At 43.5% G+C, this 21,287-nt stretch overlaps 1 protein-coding gene across 1 annotated transcript in view; it reads right to left on the bottom strand.

The window, feature by feature from the left end:
• Nucleotides 1-21,287, bottom strand: part of LOC142309770 (tolloid-like protein 2) — a 347,584-nt gene that overhangs the window by 58,078 nt on the left and 268,219 nt on the right. The window contains exons 10-12 of the mRNA XM_075347217.1: nucleotides 18,418-18,520; nucleotides 9,293-9,409; nucleotides 4,350-4,495 (exon numbers count right to left, since the gene is read on the bottom strand). Coding sequence (XP_075203332.1) covers nucleotides 4,350-4,495; nucleotides 9,293-9,409; nucleotides 18,418-18,520 — 366 coding nt within the window. The remainder of the gene's footprint in view (nucleotides 1-4,349; nucleotides 4,496-9,292; nucleotides 9,410-18,417; nucleotides 18,521-21,287) is intronic.

Below are 21,287 nucleotides of genomic sequence, written 5' to 3'. Positions count from 1 at the left end.
TGATCTTTTGACGGTAACTCCTTGTGGTGCCGGCTGCAGCCATAACCTACAGGCTTTCAATAGCAGTTGTGACTATTTTCACAACTCCATCAGGTGAGCACATCTGATTTTTTTCCTTCAAACGTTTGTAACGTTAATACCCTATTAGCGCCTTTTGACTTTTCAGTCTTCTTAACATTGATTTACCCATACCTGGCATGACACATATGTGCATAAGGTGCTAATGATCAACAGTCAATGCCCATATAACCTAGCTTCATTAATACCGTAGTATCTGAAAAGGAATAAATACCTGGTATGGCCACAAGATGGTACCCAAGTGCATTATAAAGTAAACTGTATCTCAATGGTTAGGGATCATACATGTGGTACTACCGAATATCCCACATTCAGGTGTCAAAGATGAAGTGAAGAAGGCTCACATAAATAGCGTATAAAGGTGTAGTAATGCTTACCCATTTAAAGTGCAGAATGCCAGCGTGTGTGAGAGGCCCAGACACAGGTTCACTTCAGCTTCCTTTGGGCCTCCTTCACTTCATCTTTGTCACGGGGAACTTGGCAAAGACTTGCTGACAGATTCCCTTTTTGAGGGTACTGTAGTGATGGGCCAGGGGAGCCTCGGGCTGTGTAGTCGTGGCGAGATTTTTCAGGCTTGCCCCTGGCTCCAACACTACCTCAAGGACAGGGGTTGACTTGATGGGGCAGAGTGTGGTGATGTCGTCGGTCGTTGCACAAACAATCTCCAGGCAAGATGTGATGAAATCAAACGACATCTTTATTCACACACGAAGTCACAATCCGGCTGTTGCATATAGGAGAAAAAAAACACTTCCTAAGGCTGGGGGGACAACCTGCCCTGACGTTCCCTCACGTGGGGATGTGCCCTGGTTACTCCGCTTCACCGGGCTCCCACTGTCGGTTACACACACACCGGACCCACACCGGCTGCTTCACTCTCCGAGGTTGCGTCCGCTCCCGTTCTCTCCGGCGTCCCCGCTTCACAGCCCCCACACTCTGCCCCTTGATCTTCACCCTCTCACGTCCCGGATCCAACAACCTCTCTTTCTCACATACACACACTCTTCCCCCCCTGGTTCCTGCCGGCTCCTCCTACCACTGTGGCGACAGCCGTCCCACCCGGCACTAGGGGTTGCCCTAACACAAGATACATACATATATATATAACACATTTTTATTAATAACATCGCCGGTCAATAACTTCCTTTTGTAGGGGTATGCTCACCCCCTACACACCTCCCCTCTTAAAACCCGAGCCTCCCGGCAAGGCTCATCCTAAAATTACAACTTTTAAACTACATAAAACATTTACAATCCACTGCGAACCTGTCCCGCGCCCGGAGGCATAGCAGCGCTCCCGGTCTTCGGTGTATGCCCGGAGGCTCAACAGCGCTCCCGGTCTTCGGTGTATGCCCGGAGGCTCAACAGCGCTCCCGGTCTTTGATGGTCAGCGCAGGAACACAGCAACCTCTTCCACACAACGCGAAGACGCCCCTGGCTCAGTCCAGCAAGCAGGCTCTCCGGAATTATCAACTGGAACAAAACTTTCTCCGGCTCAAACATGCCGGCATCAAACAGACAGGCCCGTCATCTCCCGGTCTAGAGGCCTATTCCGGGTGGTAGGCCCGTTGCCACTCGGCCCTCTGCGCCTGGATGTATTCAGACAGGGGCTGCCCGGGTAATCGGCGCAGCCGCCGGAAAGGCTCAGGACGGGTGAGCTGTTCTGCAGCTCTGGCCTCCGGTTGGGGCTCCTCAGGCTCTGCTGGAGGTGAGGGGGTCGCTGCACGAGACGGAAGCGGGCTTTCCATAACGATCGTTGGATGTGTCGTTATGTTCTGGTTGATGGCCAGCACCGGCGAGGTTCCCTTCTCCGGGTCAGTACTGGACACGGGCAGGACTGCCGGAGCTACGGCCACAGTATGTCGGGGTCGGGAGGCCGCAGCCAGCACCGGTCTTCGTTGTTCTTGTCGCCGGGCCTGATGCTCCTCCCACTCTACCTCTTGTTGCCAACGGGCGGCCTCCTGTTCAGTGGGCGTACGATGCACCCCCACCGCAAACAAGCCCCGGCAGCCCACTTCTCTCAGGAATCGGACCTTTTCCCCAGGGTATAGGGTATGCAGCCGCTGGGGAAGGCCCTCGGTCTCAAGGTGGACGCGATTATAAAAATAATCATCTCCGGTCTCTCCGTCCCGGATAAAGCCATAGCCTTCCTTTTGGTTAAACTTAACGACTACCCCAGTAGTATACTGGTATTCGAGTTCTTCGCCATGAGGACCAGCCATTATCTCTCGAGTGACGGTCTCCGCCAGCAGCCGCTCTCGCACTGGATCCGGCTCAGGGGACGGGGATCTTCGGGTCGGTAGGGAAGACGGCAGCACCGTATCCCAATAGAAACCCCAGTCATCTCGCTCCAGCATCTGGGCATATTCCTCCGCCGGAATTCGAGTTGGCGCAGGCTTTTCAGACTCCACCGCGGCTGGCGGGGGTCCCTCTGGGCGAGGATATGGGGCTCCCAGCATCCGGCTCCCTGACGGTATCTGGGCGGTGTAGGTCGCCCGGACCTCCGTGGTGGTCGCACCGGTCTCCGCATCCCATGTCGTGAGCCAGGTCACTCTGCTGGCTCGTCCCGGTCCTCCAGATACGGCTGGCAAGTAGGCGGGGAATCCCTCCGCGGACACCAACTGCTTCTGACGGTTCTCGTCCAGGTTCTCCATTTCCTCGGCAGCACAAGGCTTCAGTACGTGCGGCAGGGTCAGTGGCGAGGCTACAGGAAGTGGAGGCGGGCTCACTTTTCCCGCTCTTAAAGATGCTCCACCCTTGGTCCCACGCCACAAATCAACCCCTCCGCGGCGGCACTCCTTTCTCTTCAGCACACCACCCACTTTACATGTTCTTCGGCGTACCCTGGGACTGGCGCCTCCCCTCTTTGGGCGGAGTACTCTGTGCTTCTTCTTCGGCACCGGCCAGCCCCAGGCTCTTCTTTTGGCGCCAATTTTTCGCGCCCTTTTCTCCTCAACTTCACAGATGGCGGCCATCTTGTCGCCATCTCGTGCCCGGTCCAACGCCTGGGGCACTTCTCCCTCCCACCATGGGACTGGAAATCTTCTCTCATAGCCCGGATACGGTGCACTTGGCACTACTTGATCTCCGGCTTCTTGGGTTCCTGGCAGGGGAATCGGATCCTGCCGACTACGCCACATGTAGTGATGGGCCAGGGGAGCCTCGGGCTGTGTAGTCGTGGCGAGATTTTTCAGGCTTGCCCCTGGCTCCAACACTACCTCAAGGACAGGGGTTGACTTGATGGGGCAGAGTGTGGTGATGTCGTCGGTCGTTGCACAAACAATCTCCAGGCAAGATGTGATGAAATCAAACGACATCTTTATTCACACAAGAAGTCACAATCCGGCTGTTGCATATAGGAGAAAAAAAACACTTCCTAAGGCTTGGGGGGACAACCTGCCCTGACGTTCCCTCACGTGGGGATGTGCCCTGGTTACTCCGCTTCACCGGGCTCCCACTGTCGGTTACACACACACCGGACCCACACCGGCTGCTTCACTCTCCGAGGTTGCGTCCGCTCCCGTTCTCTCCGGCGTCCCCGCTTCACAGCCCCCACACTCTGCCCCTTGATCTTCACCCTCTCACGTCCCGGATCCAACAACCTCTCTTTCTCACATACACACACTCTTCCCCCCCTGGTTCCTGCCGGCTCCTCCTCCCACTGTGGCGACAGCCGTCCCACCCGGCACTAGGGGTTGCCCTAACACAAGATACATACATATATATATATATAACACATTTTTATTAATAACATCGCCGGTCAATAACTTCCTTTTGTAGGGGTATGCTCACCCCCTACAGTACTACAGAATATTCCATGTAATCTGAGAGCAGCATGATGTAGAGAGAGAGCTCCTGTGTCAATTACTGGGCTGCTTGGTTTGATTTTGATAACATTGACCAGTTCTCTGAATAAAGATCTCTGTATGACTCTGTCAACAACAACATGCTTTCTGTGTACACTGGGAATAAGCAGAAAACTGCTAATCAGTGGTGAGGGATGGTTACATAGAGCAGGAGGATTCATGTTAAGACACCTAGTCCTCTAGTGATAAGCTCCTGCTGATAAAACATTGATTTTATTAACACAGTTATTGATACATTGATAGAATCAGAGTCAATGCCCTACACCATGCAGCTCTCAGAAAATAGCAGAAACCTGCTGAAAGATTCATTTTTAATGCAATTTCATTACAGTGAGAAATGTAGGCGTGGAATTTAAAAATGAAAAAAAAAACACCATGCAAACAATTAATCCAAAAAAGCGTTACCTCAAAAGTTTGGAAAGAAAGGCCAACTACAAAACCTTCTGCGACTGTAATTATCCATTCACATTGTCTGTCCGGTCGATAATCATCTGGGTAATTAGGAGACTGAATCTGACCAATATCCTTTTTTATATTGCCTCCACATTTAGCTAGAAGATACAATGTTATAATGTTAGAGATCTTGAAACAATGCACTGTTTTCAGAGAAGCCACGAGAGGTTGTACTACTTTTCCTCTTTAATGGCCTAAACAAGATTTGAAAACCATTTTATTATAGTTCTAGCATCATCAAACAGAGACAGAAGAGGGTCCATGTGCAAAAAACAGTACATGGTCCCTTTTCAGTCTAGAAGGTCATCATAATACGAATTCCACCTCGTTTGGAGGTTTTAGTGACCCCCTTAACTCTTGGTCTCCTTGCATCAATTGCATGTCAACCCCTGAGTTCTAGGTATACTAGAAGCAAACTGCATAACTACCTTACAACAGTTACCCCAGACACCACCTTTATTCCCTTGAAAGATATCCTGTACAAGTACAGTGGATGTGCGCACTATCTATGCAAAGTAGGCTGAGGGAAACTTAGCAAACAAAATGGAAAAAAACATTACCGGCAGCCATTAGTGGTAATCTGCAGGTCAATACCATTTTACATATCAGTCGCTTTCTAATTGGAAAAGGAGAAAATGTATTTATATTCTCCCTGAAGCCAATCGGCCAATCGAGTAATTGGGACATGTGTAGTCCAGAAGATCCTCTGCTGTGACCCAAAGATACCTAAATTATGTACTGTCAGTCAGAAAGACAAGGTGGACATCAGTGTGAGCAGCCTTTTCTTTCTCAGTTTCACTGGTATCTCTCAGTATTAGTCTAGATAGACAAAGTAAACAGCAGTATGAGCAGCCTTTTCTTAGGGTACCGTCACACTTTAGCGACGCTCCAGCGATCCCACCAGCGATCTGACCTGGTCAGGATCGCTGGTGCGTCGCTACATGGTCGCTGGTGAGCTGTCAAACAGGCAGATCTCACCAGCGACCAGTGACCAGCCCCCAGCCAGCAGCGACGCGTGGAAGCGATGCTGCGCTTGGTAACTAAGGTAAATATCGAGTAACCAAGCGCTTGGTTACCCGATATTTACCTTTGTTACCAGCGCACACCGCTTAGTGCTGGCTCCCTGTACTCCTAGCCAGAGTACACATCGGGTTAATAAGCAAACCGCTTTATATAGCAAACCGCTTTATATGCCAAGTATCGGGTTGAGTTCGCCGATCCGATCACCAATCCGATTGACGATGTTAGCCAAACACATTGAATTCAATGGAAGACAAAACTTATGTGTTATAAAATGGTGTAAGGGCGCTGCAAATGGTGTAGGAGGGCTGCAAAAGAAAGAAAATAAGAAAGGAATAAAGCAGGACATACTTACCGAATCTCCCTGTGGCTGTGACGCTTGTGCCAAGGCTGCTAATTATCCCTCACACATATTTATTGCTTTCCCCGCCCATCTGCGTCTCTGATTGGCTGCAGTCAGACTGCACCCCCACCCTCTCTGACAGCGTTAAATTGGTGTAAAATAAATAAATGCTGTGCTGTACCCCTATATATTGATACCAGCACAGATAAAGCCTATGGCTACAGGCTGCAGCTCCAGCCATGTGCTTATCTTTGCTGTGTATCAAAATAAGAGGAACTACATGTGGATTTTTTTAAATTATTTAAATAAGTAAAAAAAAAGCCACATGCAGTTTCTCTTATTTTCTTACACAGCCAAGATGCGTGCATAGCTGGGGGCTGCAGCCTGCGGGGAAGGAATCCATCTGTGTTTTTTGAATAATCATCTTGTAACTTTTCATCTAATGATGTGTTCTGTGCATTAGGGTGAGACTTGTGGGTAGGATTTTCTCCTCCGCCCCTCCACCTACCTCCTGCATTTCTGCGCTGGTATCAATATATAGGGGTACAGCACAGCATTTTTCAATTTATTTATTTTACACCAATATAACGCTCTCAGAGAGGGTGGGGATGAGGTCTGACTGCAGCAAAAGACGCCGATGAGTGGGGAAATCAGTGAATATGTATGAGGGATAATTAGCAGCGCCGTAAGAAGCACTGCAGCAGCGGGGAGACTTGGTAAGTATGTCCTGCTTTAACCATTTTGCTTTCTTTTTTTTTTTACAGTGATTTCCCTGGCTAATCACAGCCATGCTGATACTTGACATGGCTGTGATGTGGCTGGGAGAGGATGGTTTCTGCAATCCGAACCTGTATCGATCCAAACCAAACATTTCCGACTGTTTGGTCAAATGTTCGGTTTTCCATTCCCCCAAGAATTATATAATTTTGTAATTTTCCAATCAAGATCGCGCATCTCTATCAGTGACCAATACAGCCCCCTTCTTTTTAATAACAGTCATCATAGGCCTTTCACTCATGAAGTCTGTTAGTTTCTTAATCTGTGTCGGCCAGTATCAACCACAGCCTACGAGACACTGTTCAGAAAGGTGTACTGTTTTCCTTCACTGTAAATCAATTGTTCAAAAAGGGCCCACAATTTCTCAATGGGGTATAGGTCAGATGAAGAAGTGTCTTGATCCGTTTATCTTAAAGGCCCTTATTGGATAACCAAACAATCTTGACTTTGATGCATGCGGTAGAGCATTGTCCTGCATAAAATCATGGTTTTCATGTGACTTTTTCCTCTAAAAAATTCTTGAAGTATCTTCTAAAAACTGGTAATAGGTTTGAAAGTTGATGTTGAGTTCATCTTCAACCCGAAAATGTTCAACTAGATCACAATAAGATCAGCTCATAGCAATATTCCACCTTCACGTTGCTGGCGACCGAGTCTAAAGGCCCTGTCACACACAGAGATAAATCTGCGGCAGATCTGTGGTTGCAGTGAAATTGTGGACAATCAGTGCCAGGTTTGTGGCTGTGTACAAATGGAACAATATGTCCATGATTTCACTGCAACCACAGATCTGCCAAAGATTTATCTCTGTGTGTGACGGGGCCTTAAGTTGAGCTCTGTGCCTGTTAGTGATTCAGCCACAGGCTCATCTATCTGGTCGGTGAAGAGTTAAGGCCCCGTCACACACAGAGATAAATCTTTGGCAGATCTGTGGTTGCAGTGAAATCATGGACATATTGTTCCATTTGTACACAGCCACAAACCTGGCACTGATTGTCCACAATTTCACTGCAACCACAGATCTGCCACAGATTTATCTCTGTGTGTGACAGGGCCTTTACTCTTATTTCATCAGTCCATAAAACCTTTGCAAAGTCTGTCTTCAGATATTTCTTGGCGCAGTGTTGATGTGTCTATTCTCTGTCTTGTTGAAAGCTGGTTGGGTTTCAGCCTCCCGTACCTTGGCCAGGTCTCTGAGCACTGAACAACGTGTACTTCTGGCTACTCCAGGGAGGTTGATGTTCTGGGATATGACAGCATTAGGATTGTTTTCCAGGTAGCTTCACATTTGATGCTTCTCAAACCTTTGGCAATTAATGTGCATCTTTTTATCTCAACACATTATTTGTGACGCTGTTCACTATTTGCATTAAAACTTTTGATGGTTTTGTTACGCCAATATCTGAGTGCTGCATCCCTCTGTAAGACTTGTAACAATTTTTGACCGTTTAAAGCCAGCTAAATTTTTGTTTTGGCCCAAAACCCAAAAAACAAGCTGGCCAATAATTATGGACACTGTTATAAAGAGTATTGATATCCTTAGTAGACACCCTCCCTCAGTATACAAATATTCATTACCTGATCTATTTTACCAGAGTTTATACAGCTTGGAGTTGGAAAAGCTGAATAAAAGTGATGATATGGTCAAAATACATGTCTAATAATTGTGCACACAGTGTAGATCAGACACACAGGGTGGAACAGCAGTGTGAGCAGCCTCTTCTTACTTCAACACTCCTGACATTTAAAATCTTAGTTCAAAACATCCACTAGTAGCGCATCTTTCTACACTTGGAGGGTATATCTAAGAAAACGAAGCGCTGATAGTGTAACACCAGATGGAAAAGTGTAGTATATACGAGATATACACTCACCTAGTATAGTTGTGAAAGTCACAACTACTGATAACGCATGGGATAATGGCGTCTGCTGCAGCCCCTCGTGGAAGAGTGTTCAAGGAGATATATAGAAAGGGTTAACGCCGCGCATCAGCCAACATGAAACTGAAGAGAAGTTGATGAAGGATAACTTTCTTTTTATTTCATCGGTCTACGCATTTCGAGGTCAGAGACCTCTTCTTCAGGACCAGGTACATCAACAAAAAAGATGATGTACCTGGTCCTGAAAAGATGATTTTTGTTGATGTACCTGGTCCTGAAGAAGAGGTCTCTGACCTCGAAACGCGATGAAATAAACCGATGAAATAAAAAGAAAGTTATCCTCCATCAACTTCTCTTCAGTTTCATGTTGGCTGATGCGCGGCGTTAACCCCTTCTATATATCTCCTTGAATACACTTGGAGGGTGGGAGCTTCCTACCTCACATTCGCACAGGCACCTTTCCTAATAACATTCTAGGACAGATTTCTGTCAATGTAACAAGGTGGTGGCCATTTTCTATAGAGATTAGATACCTAGACACAACAATTGTGATTTCCCAATTAAAGGTATTTAGGAATATATTAATGACATTTTCTATATTTTTCTTATCCCAAAGAAAACTTTTAAGTACTTGTGTATTTTTATAATAGTGTGCAGTCAGACAGCCATATAACTCGTTTGAGGATCGCATTGCAAAGCTTGCATTGGCCATCGGCTCTCCTGACCCGAGCATGATAGGTGCCTAGAAATACATGATGTCATGCTCGGATTAGGAGAGTCAACATCCAGCCTGAGCATTGTGATGCGATCTTTGGACGGGTTTTACAGCCGTGTGACTGCGCCTATAGACCAAAACACATGAAACGGCTACAAACCTTCAAAAACTGCATGGAATCCTTTACCCAGGATATTACTGCTGCTTCTAAATTCAATCCATAGTCTGCTATCAGATGACTCTATTGGCTCTGGTATACGATCTCCACATAATCTACCTAATTAAAAAAAATAATACCTACAAATTATATATAGTGAAGACTTGGAACACAAACATCTTGCTAAATATTGGTTAGTTGTGAAATCCTAAAGAAAAATAGGCCATTCTTTGTAAATATAATATACAATCAGTATATATTGAGGTTTCAATATTCATAAAACTAGGCAACAATGAAGAGTTATGGAACAAATGTACATCTCTTGTTTTGGATAGCATTATCCCCAACCGATGACTCGAGCCTGATATGTGGCTCCCATGACTTGTATATGTGACTTCTCAGCCATTGGACACTCATATTATAATGTTCAATGTGCTAGGGATGTCATAGTGTTACTACAACTTAATACCAGGGTAAAAACCATATCATCAGAAGAAAGCAAGTATAGTATCTCAAAAGTGATATTCTTGTTTAATCTGTTTTTGTGTGTGATCAAATATAGTATTTACCATATATAGTTTCTGAAGCAATTCATCACAATTTCCAGATCTCTCCTTATTGTCCTTTAAACCCTCATTGCTTTGGACCATATATATTAAGCATGGGCAGGAAGTCTTTCATGTAAACCACCGTACATGTATGATGCATTCAGTGCAAACTCTGCTTAGCAGCAGTTGTCAGCTGTACTATACAGATGACATATTTTTGGAACAACCAAGGCGCTCATCCAAGGCAATAGTGTGGTCAGTAGCCACAAAGGCAGTGGCTTCCCTCCACCGGTATAATGATACCCCCTCAAAGAGCAATTGAAGGTTGCGAACTGATTACTCTAGCAATGTAGACCAAAAATTGTCTTCAATGGAATACTGACATACAAGTATAATAAATTGCACTGACATGGGTAATAATTTAGACTACATTGTTATCTCAGCATTCATAGTGACCTCCAATCCTCATATAGCTTTGATGATAGAAAAATAAAAAATGTTTTGGTTTTGTAAATGTGGCAACACAAATTTGGTTCAAAAGGGTCTCATTACCAAGGTGCTACACAAGAAACATCTCATGATGAGTAAAACCAGTGAGCTGTCTCAAGACCTTATTGCTGCAAAATATACTGATGGCATTGCTTACAAAAAATCATCAACTACTGAATGTTCTAGTGAACACTGTTGGTGCTATAATACCTTGTGCCTTGTTTGTCACAGGATATGATGGGATCACTAGAAACAGGGGAGCCTAAACTGACCCTCCCTGACTCTGATCCCAAAGATATGCCTGAAAGTGGCGATGTTTGGGCTGCCTTCCTTAACCTAGCACCTGAACAAACCTGGTCTAGTGGCCCCTCTCCTTCGACCCAAAAGAGGGCCGGGACAGGAGTGGTTAATGCCACACATACAGTCAGGGCCAGAAATATTTGGACAGTGACACAAGTTTTGTTATTTTAGCTGTTTACAAAAACATGTTAAGAAATACAATTATATATATAATATGGGCTGAAAGTGCACACTCCCAGCTGCAATATGAGAGTTTTCACATCCAAATTGGAGAAAGGGTTTAGGAATCATAGCTCTGTAATGCATAGCATCCTCTTTTTCAAGGGACCAAAAGTAATTGGACAAGGGACTCTAAGGGCTGCAATTAACTCTGAAGGCGTCTCCCTCATTAACCTGTAATCAATGAAGTAGTTAAAAGGTCTGGGGTTGATTACAGGTGCGTGGTTTTGCATTTGGAAGCTGCTGCTGTGACCAGACAACATGCGGTCTAAGGAACTCTCAATTGAGGTGAAGCAGAACATCCTGAGGCTGGAAAAAAAGAAAAAATCCATCAGAGAGATAGCAGACATGCTTGGAGTAGCAAAATCAACAGTCGGGTACATTCTGATAAATAAGGAATTGACTGGTGAGCTTGGGAACTCAAAAAGGCCTGGGCGTCCACGGATGAGTGGTGGTGGTGGTGGATGATCGCCGCATACTTTCTTTGGTGAAGAAGAACCCGTTCACAACATCAACTGAAGTCCAGAACACTCTCAGTGAAGTAGGTGTATCTGTCTCTAAGTCAACAGTAAAGAGAAGACTCCATGAAAGTAAATACAAAGGGTTCACATCTAGATGCAAACCATTCATCAATTCCAAAAATAGACAGGCCAGAGTTAAATTTGCTGAAAAACACCTCATGAAGCCAGCTCAGTTCTGGAAAAGTATTCTATGGACAGATGAGACAAAGATCAACCTGTACCAGAATGATGGGAAGAAAAAAGTTTGGAGAAGAAAGGGAACGGCACATGATCCAAGGCACACCACATCCTCTGTAAAACATGGTGGAGGCAACGTGATGGCATGGGCATGCATGGCTTTCAATGGCACTGGGTCACTTGTGTTTATTGATGACATAACAGCAGACAAGAGTAGCCGGATGACTTCTGAAGTGTACCGGGATATACTTTCAGCCCAGATTCAGCCAAATGCCGCAAAGTTGATCGGACGGCGCTTCATAGTACAGATGGACAATGACCCCAAGCATACAGCCAAAGCTACCCAGGAGTTCATGAGTGCAAAAAAGTGGAACATTCTGCAATGGCCAAGTCAATCACCAGATCTTAACCCAATTGAGCATGCATTTCACTTGCTCAAATCCAGACTTAAGACAGAAAGACCCACAAACAAGCAAGACCTGAAGGCTGCGGCTGTAAAGGCCTGGAAAAGCATTAAGAAGGAGGAAACCCAGCGTTTGGTGATGTCCATGGGTTCCAGACTTAAGGCAGTGATTGCCTCCAAAGGATTCGCAACAAAATATTGAAAATAAAAATATTTTGTTTGGGTTTGGTTTATTTGTCCAATTACTTTTGACCTCCTAAAATGTGGAGTGTTTGTAAAGAAATGTGTACAATTCCTACAATTTCTATCAGATTTTTTGTTCAAACCTTCAAATTAAACGTTACAATCTGCACTTGAATTCTGTTGTAGAGGTTTAATTTCAAATCCAATGTGGTGGCATGCAGAGCCCAACTCGCGAAAATTGTGTCACTGTCCAAATATTTCTGGACCTAACTGTATAAACAGACGAGGGAAGAAATAAAAATTCAAACTCACAGCAATCACTCACAGAGGTGTAGGCAATACATGATCAGGAGGAAACTAAAGGAAGGGAGGAAATAATCAAATAATAAGATTATTTCCACAACACACTGAATAGCCCACAGAAGTACACTAGGAATAGGGTAGCAAAGCAAAAGCTATCATCGGCATGGGAGACCATGCTACACCATCTTAGAAAGGGTGGAGGCAACTGTAATAGGTCTCCTGCAACATGTGACTCAAGCAGTAATTTACATATTAGGAGAAATTAAAGTGAACCTGTCAGGTGCAATATGCACACAGAACCATGAGCAGTTCTTGGTGCATATTTCTAATCCGTGCCTAACTGTCCCTGTATCTAGAAGCAAAGATAAAAAGATCTTTAGAAAAAGTATTTCTAAAGATCTTTTATAATATATTAATGAGGCCAGAAACTAGTCACAAGGGCATTTCTTCCCTTGGCTAGTCATCCCCCTTATTATGTAACACGCCCCCGTGGGTGTACTAACATGTTAATGAATGCGAGGTTAGAGTCTGACTGATTAATTTAGTTTGTGGACAGGAGTCTTTTACACAGGTGATAATTTAATATAGCTGTCTTTAATACAGATAATGAGTTGATTAGGAGCGGCTAACTGGTCTGTAGGAACCAGAACACTTAATGGTTGGCAAGGGATCAAATACTTATTTTTCTCTGCAAAATGCAAATACATTTTTATAATTTATACAATGTGATTTTCTGGATTTTATTTTTGATAGTCTTAATCTCTTCACGACACATGATGTATTGAGTATGTTATGGATTGTGTCAGGTGAATCCCCGCCGGCTGCTACAGGCAATCGGCAGCGATCCCTGTACATGTCAACAGATTTGGACAACAGACATGTGTAGCTATCAGGCACGAGTGGATTCGCATTCCACTTGCGCCTGTTAACCCCTTGCATCTCGCTGTCAAAATGTGACAGTGAGATGAACAGCAATCCGCAATAAGCATTCACTTACCCGGTGCCATCGGAAGTCACGTGATGTGATCACTAGGATCCGATGGTAGTCATTGTAGCACAGGGTCATGTGATGACTCCTGTAGCTATCATAAGTCGTTTACACCTGGCAGACCGCCGTGTGTGAGCGTAAAGTAGCTTTTCTGCAGATCTCAGCTGTGCAGCGGTGTTCTACAGAAAGGAACAAGCGATCAGACTGCTGATTCTTATAGTCCCCTAGGGAGACTAGTTAAATAAAAAAAAGTAAAACATTTTTTTAAAAAAATAAAAAAAACCTAAAAGTTCAAATCACCCCCTCATTCGCCCCATTGAAAATTTATGGGTTAGAAAAATTATAAATATACACACAATTGGTATTGCCGCATTCAGAAATGCCCGATCTATCAAAATATAAGTTCAATTAATCTGATCGGTAAAAGGTGTAGCGGCAAAAAAATTCCAAGCGCCAAAATTACGATTTGTGGTCTCCGCATATTTTGTGCAAGATGCGATAACAGAAGATCAAAAACATAGCACCTGTGCAAAAATTGTACCGTTAAAAACGTCAGCTCCAGACGCAACAAATAAGCTGTCACTGAGCCATAGATCCCAAAAAATGAGAACGCTACAGATCGCGGAAAATGGCACAAAAAGTGTGTGTTTTTTTGTACAAATTTGTGAACTTTTTTAACCCCTTAGATAAAAGTAAACCTATACATGTTTGGTGTCTATGAACTCTTACCGACCTGAGACACCACACCAAAACATCAGTTTTACCATATAGTCAACACCGTGAATAAAATCTCAAAAACAATAAGGCAGCCACACTTTTTTTGCAATTTTTTCACACTTGGAATTTTTTTGCCGTTTTCATTCAAAAGTACAACTTGTCCCACAAAAAATAAGCCCTTATTTGGCAAAATTGACGGAAAAATAAAAAAGTTACGGCTCTCGGAAGAATGAGAGGAAAAAAATAAAACGGAAAATCGCCCGGGGGTGAAGGGGTTAAAATTAACCTACCCTTAAAATGATGGATTGTTCATGTTTTTGTCAGTAGGCAAACTTACAAAATAAGCAAGAGATCAAGTATTTATTTTCCTTCACTGTAGTTACATAGGTTGAAAAAAGACCTAAATCCATCTAGTTCAACCTTCCTCCACCTATTACAGTTAGGTCCAGAAATATTTGGACAGTGACACAATTTTCGCGAGTTGGGCTCTGCATGCCACCACATTGGATTTGAAATGAAACCTCTACAACAGAATTCAAGTGCAGATTGTAACGTTTAATTTGAAGGTTTGAACAAAAATATCTGATAGAAATTGTAGGAATTGTACACATTTCTTTACAAACACTCCACATTTTAGGAGGTCAAAAGTAATTGGACAAATAAACCAAACCCAAACAAAATATTTTTATTTTCAATATTTTGTTGTGAATCCTTTGGAGGCAATCACTGCCTTAAGTCTGGAACCCATGGACATCACCAAACGCTGGATTTCCTCCTTCTTAATGCTTTGCCAGGCCTTTACAGCCGCAGCCTTCAGGTCTTGCTTGTTTGTGGGTCTTTCCGTCTTAAGTCTGGATTTGAGCAAGTGAAATGCATGCTCAATTGGGTTAAGATCTGGTGATTGACTTGGCCATTGCAGAATGTTCCACTTTTTTGCACTCATGAACTCCTGGGTAGCTTTGGCTGTATGCTTGGGGTCATTGTCCATCTGTACTATGAAGCGCCGTCCGATCAACTTTGCGGCATTTGGCTGAATCTGGGCTAAAAGTATATCCCGGTACACTTCAGAATTCATCCGGCTACTCTTGTCTGCTGTTATGTCATCAATAAACACAAGAGACCCAGTGCCTTTGAAGGCCATGCATGCCCATGCCATCACGTTGCCTCCACCATGTTTTACAGAGGATGTGGTGTGCCTTGGATCATGTGCCGTTCCCTTTATTCTCCAAACTTTTTTCTTCCCATCATTCTGGTACAGGTTGATCTTTGTCTCATCTGTCCATAGAATACTTTTCCAGAACTGAGCTGGCTTTATGAGGTGTTTTTCAGCAAATTTAACTCTGGCCTGTCTATTTTTGGAATTGATGAATGGTTTGCATCTAGATGTGAACCCTTTGTATTTACTTTCATGGAGTCTTCTCTTTACTGTTGACTTAGAGACAGATACACCTACTTCACTGAGAGTGTTCTGGACTTCAGTTGATGTTGTGAACGGGTTCTTCTTCACCAAAGAAAGTATGCGGCGAACATCCACCACTGTTGTCATCCGTGGACGCCCAGGCCTTTTTGAGTTCCCAAGCTCACCAGTCAATTCCTTTTTTCTCAGAATGTACCCGACTGTTGATTTTGCTACTCCAAGCATGTCTGCTATCTCTCTGATGGATTTTTTCTTTTTTTCAGCCTCAGGATGTTCTGCTTCACCTCAATTGAGAGTTCCTTAGACCGCATGTTGTCTGGTCACAGCAACAGCTTCCAAATGCAAAACCACACACCTGTAATCAACCCCAGACCTTTTAACTACTTCATTAATTACAGGTTAACGAGGGAGACGCCTTCAAAGTTAATTGCAGCCTTAGAGTCCCTTGTCCAATTACTTTTGGTCCCTTGAAAAAGAGGAGGCTATGCATTACAGAGCTATGATTCCTAAACCCTTTCTCCGATTTGGATGTGAAAACTCTCATATTGCAGCTGGGAGTGTGCACTTTCAGCCCATATTATATATATAATTGTATTTCTTAACATGTTTTTGTAAACAGCTAAAATAACAAAACTTGTGTCACTGTCCAAATATTTCTGGACCTAACTGTATATATTTTGTCACTAAATCATCTATAACCAACAATGTTGTGTTCAGTCTTTTCATAGTGTATGACCTGTGATAATGAAACCATTGTCTATGACCTCAACATCATAGCTGAGTTTGGCTGTTCATCACTAAGTTTTAAGCCTTGTACACTGGTGTTTCTAATTCAGTTAATTAATATCTTTAAACTAACATGAAAATCATCAGTTTGGTATAATTGGTTACTCATACACGTGACTTTAATCCTTTAAAATTGATAACTTTGTGCAAGTGTACCTATAAGTACTGATGCAGCTCTGAAAGCAAAACAAACTCACACCAAATATTAATTTGATTTAGATTGCTCTTTTGTTCATTTACTTTGCATTTTGTTAAGATAAAAAACCTATACTTAACACTTATATTTGTAAAAATACTCCTTTTTTCTTACACTTTCAAATCCCACCAAGGACAACATCTGCAAGGAGTTTGTATATTCCCCCTATGTTTATGTGGGTTTCCTCCATGTTCTCCGGTTTTCTCCCATACTCCAAAGACATACAGTTTGGGAAATTAGATTGGGAGCCCTAATGGGGACAGTGTTCCTGATGTATGTAAAGAGCTGTGGAATTAATAGCGCTATATAAATGAATAAATATTATTATTAATATTATTTTATTATTATTAAATCAGTACCGAGCACCCAAGCATCAAAATGCTCTTTACTCTTACTGAGCACCAAACAGTTAACATTCCTATTAGTTTTCAAAATCGACTTGTGCTATAAATGTTGAATGGCCCACCTCAGTAGCAAGCTGTGTATTGATTAAAATATGTCGACATTGAAAAAAAACGTAACCTTATCACCAGGTGGTATAGATTAGATGCTCAGTTGAGCTTCATTGATTTCTAATCTTTGTTGGAGATGTGAATCTGCAGAGGGTACTATGTTTCATATCTGGTGGTAATGTCCCTCAATCCAACAATTGTGAAACAAAGTTTTTGAAATTGCATACACTTTTCTGGAGTGGATCTGCACAAATTGCCCAGTCACCCTTCCTTCTATGATTCCAGGTTTTTTCAAAGCTATCAAACCCAGGATTGCTGAAACATTGCTTGATGACTAATCCTCCCATTACTCCAAAACAATGGCTTACTAAGGCCGGCGTCACACTTGCTATTGAAAAATCGGTCCGATTCCCATGCCAGAAAGTAGGACGATTTTTTCTTACTTTTCATCAGTGTGCTGTCAGTGTGCAATCCATTTTCTTCAGTAGCTGCTACTCATTTACAGTCCTGTACAGGAGCATTTACAGTGTTCTCTGCTACATGATAGAATTGTATTGAGAAAAACGCATGTCACTAGGATGGTGTGTGTGCCGTCCGTGTGACATCCATTTTTTTTCTCGCACCCATAGACTTGCATTGGAGAGTCTTGCACGAGAAACTCTTGAAATCACAGCATGCAGCGATTTTTCCTCAGTCCGATGTGGGCTGAGGAAAAAATAGCAGATAGGAGCTGCCTCATTGCTTAACATTGGTCCGAGTGCAATGCGAGATTTTCTCGCATTGCACTCGTGCAAGCTAATCTCAAGTGTGACACCAGCCTAAGACAGCTCCTTCCATGCAGGAATAGACTTCGAAAATGGAAATGGACCTATTGCGCAGAATGGAGAGACTTTCAACATATAATAAGACCCTTTTCTTTCAAACCTGGCAAAGTCGGATTACATTTAGGAAAGGTCCTGACTTTCCATTGTTTTTTTTAATTGATTCACTTAATAATTGAGACTACTTCTCAATATAGTAACTCCTGGCACTCATCCCCCATACTCCCATTCCCCTTTCCCTACCTTTCCTTTCTTTTCTCTCTTCTCTATTCTTTTTCTTCCTTTCTTAATTTTTTAGTATTAGTGATGGCAGCATTTTGAGTTTTAAATAATATTCTGGTTTTATTATGACACATACAGTAAGAGATCATAGAGATCACTTTAGGTTTTGAACATTTTTTCGGGGGATTGTACTTTACAATGTGTTCCATAAATGACTCGATTTTCTTCCTTAATTAAGTAATTTGTGCAATCAATTCAATTTACAACTTTATGAAAAAATATGTTGGCATTAAAAAATATACAGTGCAGTAATGACACCACGGCACACACAGCATTACTGTGTATATGTCATATTATCTTAAATCGATGTCCATACAAGTACTTACCTAATAATGGCGCCTTTCTCCAATATCCATCTCTTATTTCAATATAATCATACCAGCATAACCGACTTTTAAAGAGGTCCATCTCTGTGAAATTTAGGACTATCTAAAAACCACATATACATAATGACACACATTAAAAAATAAAACATTTTAAATGTTACATTTTTTAAAAGTCACTCTAATTGCCTAATCTCCATAGGTACATTGTATTCCCATGTGTACATCACTAGAAAAGATATAAAGCATATGGGTATGTGAATAAAATGTAGCTTTTATTAGATTACATTAAAATGTGTTGTGCTTAAGTTAAAATTGAGAAAACGAAGCACTATCTATTCAGCAATTGACTATATACTGGGCCATTGTTGTGCACCAAGTAGAATTTGTTATTACTAGAGATGGGTGAACGTGTTCGGCACTGCTTCCTACTCGATCGAGCATTAGTGTGCTCAGGTACTTGCGATGCTCTGCTGAGTATCGCGGGTACTCGGATATTTTTTCTGTGAAACAACAAACACAATGCACAAGCTTGCTTCACTAAATGATATGTGCAGGGGCCCCCGGGAGGACCATTCGCAGACTCTTGCTCTCCCAGAGGATAAAACAACATGCTTGTATGTAGTGTGACCAACAAAAGAAAACCCTGGTCTCTCTAGCCCCAGAAATGCTCTGTTTATGGCTGCCGTTGGTGGGTGGAGCCCCGAACAGGCCAATCATTGACTTTCCATAATGCTCGTTAATCAAGTCGAGCGCCTCCAGGCATCTGACAAGCTCGAATCGAGTACTGAGCATTTGAGCATTTTAACGCTCGCCAATCACAAGTTATTACACAGCAGTGATCTACCGTATTTTCCGGGGTATAAGACGACTTTTTAACCCCTGAAAATCTTCTTAAAAGTCAGGGGTCGTCTTATATGCCGGGTGTCGTCTTATATTGTGGTGCACGGTGCCATCATGGCTTTACTGCCATTGTTTACACACAATAAAAGATATTCTCACCTATCCTCCGTGCCCACGGTGCCTCCAGCTGTTTTTTGCAGTCCGTAGGCACACAGACCCCTATTTTTTATAGCGGCTGCTGCACGGAGCAGGCACTGTAGGATATCTTCATGGCTTTACTGCAGTTGAATGCTTTATGGCGCCACAAAGAATTCAATTGCAGTAATGCGCTGACAGCATTAGCGGCGGTCTGATATGTTGGACACGATCAAGGAGGAATGCTTCTTGTGGACCGCAGGCACATAGACCCCTCCACGATCGCGTCCAATCAGAGCCGCTGCTGCTGTCAGCGTTTTACTGCAGTTGAATGCTTTCTGGTGCCGTAAAGCATTCAACTGCAGTAAAGCCATGACAACATCCTGCAGTGGCCGCTCCGTACACCGGACACTATCACGGAGGGGTCTGTGTATCTGTGGACTGCAAGAAGCAGCAGGAGGCACCGTTGGCATGGAGGAGAGGTGAGAATATCTTTTAGGCCTCTTTCACACGTCCGTGCCTCCGGTACGTGTATGGTCAGTTTTTTCACGTACCGGAGACATGGGCACACGTAGACCCATTAAAATCAATGGGTCTGCGTTCACGTGCGTATTCTGCCATGGACCGTGTGTACGTGTGGAGCATACGTGTGCCCGTGTGCTCCACACGTAGAAATGTCCACGTTTTCTCTGGCATCTCGGGTGTCACACGTAACGCAAACGGGTCACACGTAACACAAACGGACCACACGGATGTGTTCCGTGTGACACGCGCCAGAGAATGTTTCTGCGAGAAAAAAAGAAACCTTTTACTTACCTTCTCCAGCCCTCCTGTCTCTGCCGCTGCTGTCACTTGCTGCCGACCGCCGCTCATTATGCTAATTGAATATTCACTTCACTGCGTCCGGAAGCAGCAGCAGCAGAGAGTCGGCAGGACCGGAGACCGAATATCAGCACCACGGACAGCAACGCCAGGGACAGGTGAGTAGAAAGTTCCCGTTCTCCGTGTGTTATCACGGATAACACACGTGTGCCATACACACGGCACACCGAGGGCAATACGCACCTTTGACACGTCCGTGAAAAACGTGCATGATTTTCACGGACGTATAAAAGAGGCCTTATGGTGTGTAAACACCACACCACACCGCATAATAGGAAACAAAAAGGGAACTAGCAGGAGGACATTACTAAACAATGGGGACAATACTGCAGGGGACATTACTAAACAAGGGGGACATTACAGCAGGGGACATTACTAAACAATGGGGACCTTACAGCAGGGGACATTACAGCAGGGGACATTACTAAACAATGGGGGTATTACTGCAGGGGACATTACTAAGCAATGGGGACAATTAACTAGAAAAGTTGGGGGTTGACTTATACGCCAGAAAATACTGTACTCATACGTCTTGACATGTAGTTAGCAGGAGATTAATTATTATACCTGCCCGATAGAGCTATAGCCTAGGTCTATTGAATTATGTTATTGGCTAGTAGATCAGGCATTATGTTAAATTAATATGTGTCAAGTATCAAATTTTACAGAAGGAGACACCGTCAGTGCCACAAAGTTGTAGATTGTAGCCATGCTCAGCCTATTATGCCACCCACTGAGTTTTAGTGCTGCGGTACGAGTGCTGAAAAAATAAAGGTAGAAGGTGGATACACTGCTGTCAACGTTCCATGTGGATTATAAGACATAGCACTCCGTCTGCTGGAGATATGGCAGGACAACAGGGTAAGAATTTAATTGACTGTCCCTTCGGCTTTCAGATATAGGTGATGTTTAATGGCTGTTCCTTGATTAAACTAACCCTATGTTACATGATGGGATGTTTAGCCGTACTGCAGGCTTTTTGTAAAATGAATATATCTCCAGGTTTATGTTTT

Source organism: Anomaloglossus baeobatrachus, chromosome 5 (genome assembly GCF_048569485.1).
Source record: "Anomaloglossus baeobatrachus isolate aAnoBae1 chromosome 5, aAnoBae1.hap1, whole genome shotgun sequence".
NCBI classification, from domain to species: Eukaryota; Metazoa; Chordata; class Amphibia; order Anura; family Aromobatidae; genus Anomaloglossus; species Anomaloglossus baeobatrachus.
Note: the sequence above shows the minus strand (reverse complement) of the source record. Positions and strands in the feature narration are given on the sequence as shown.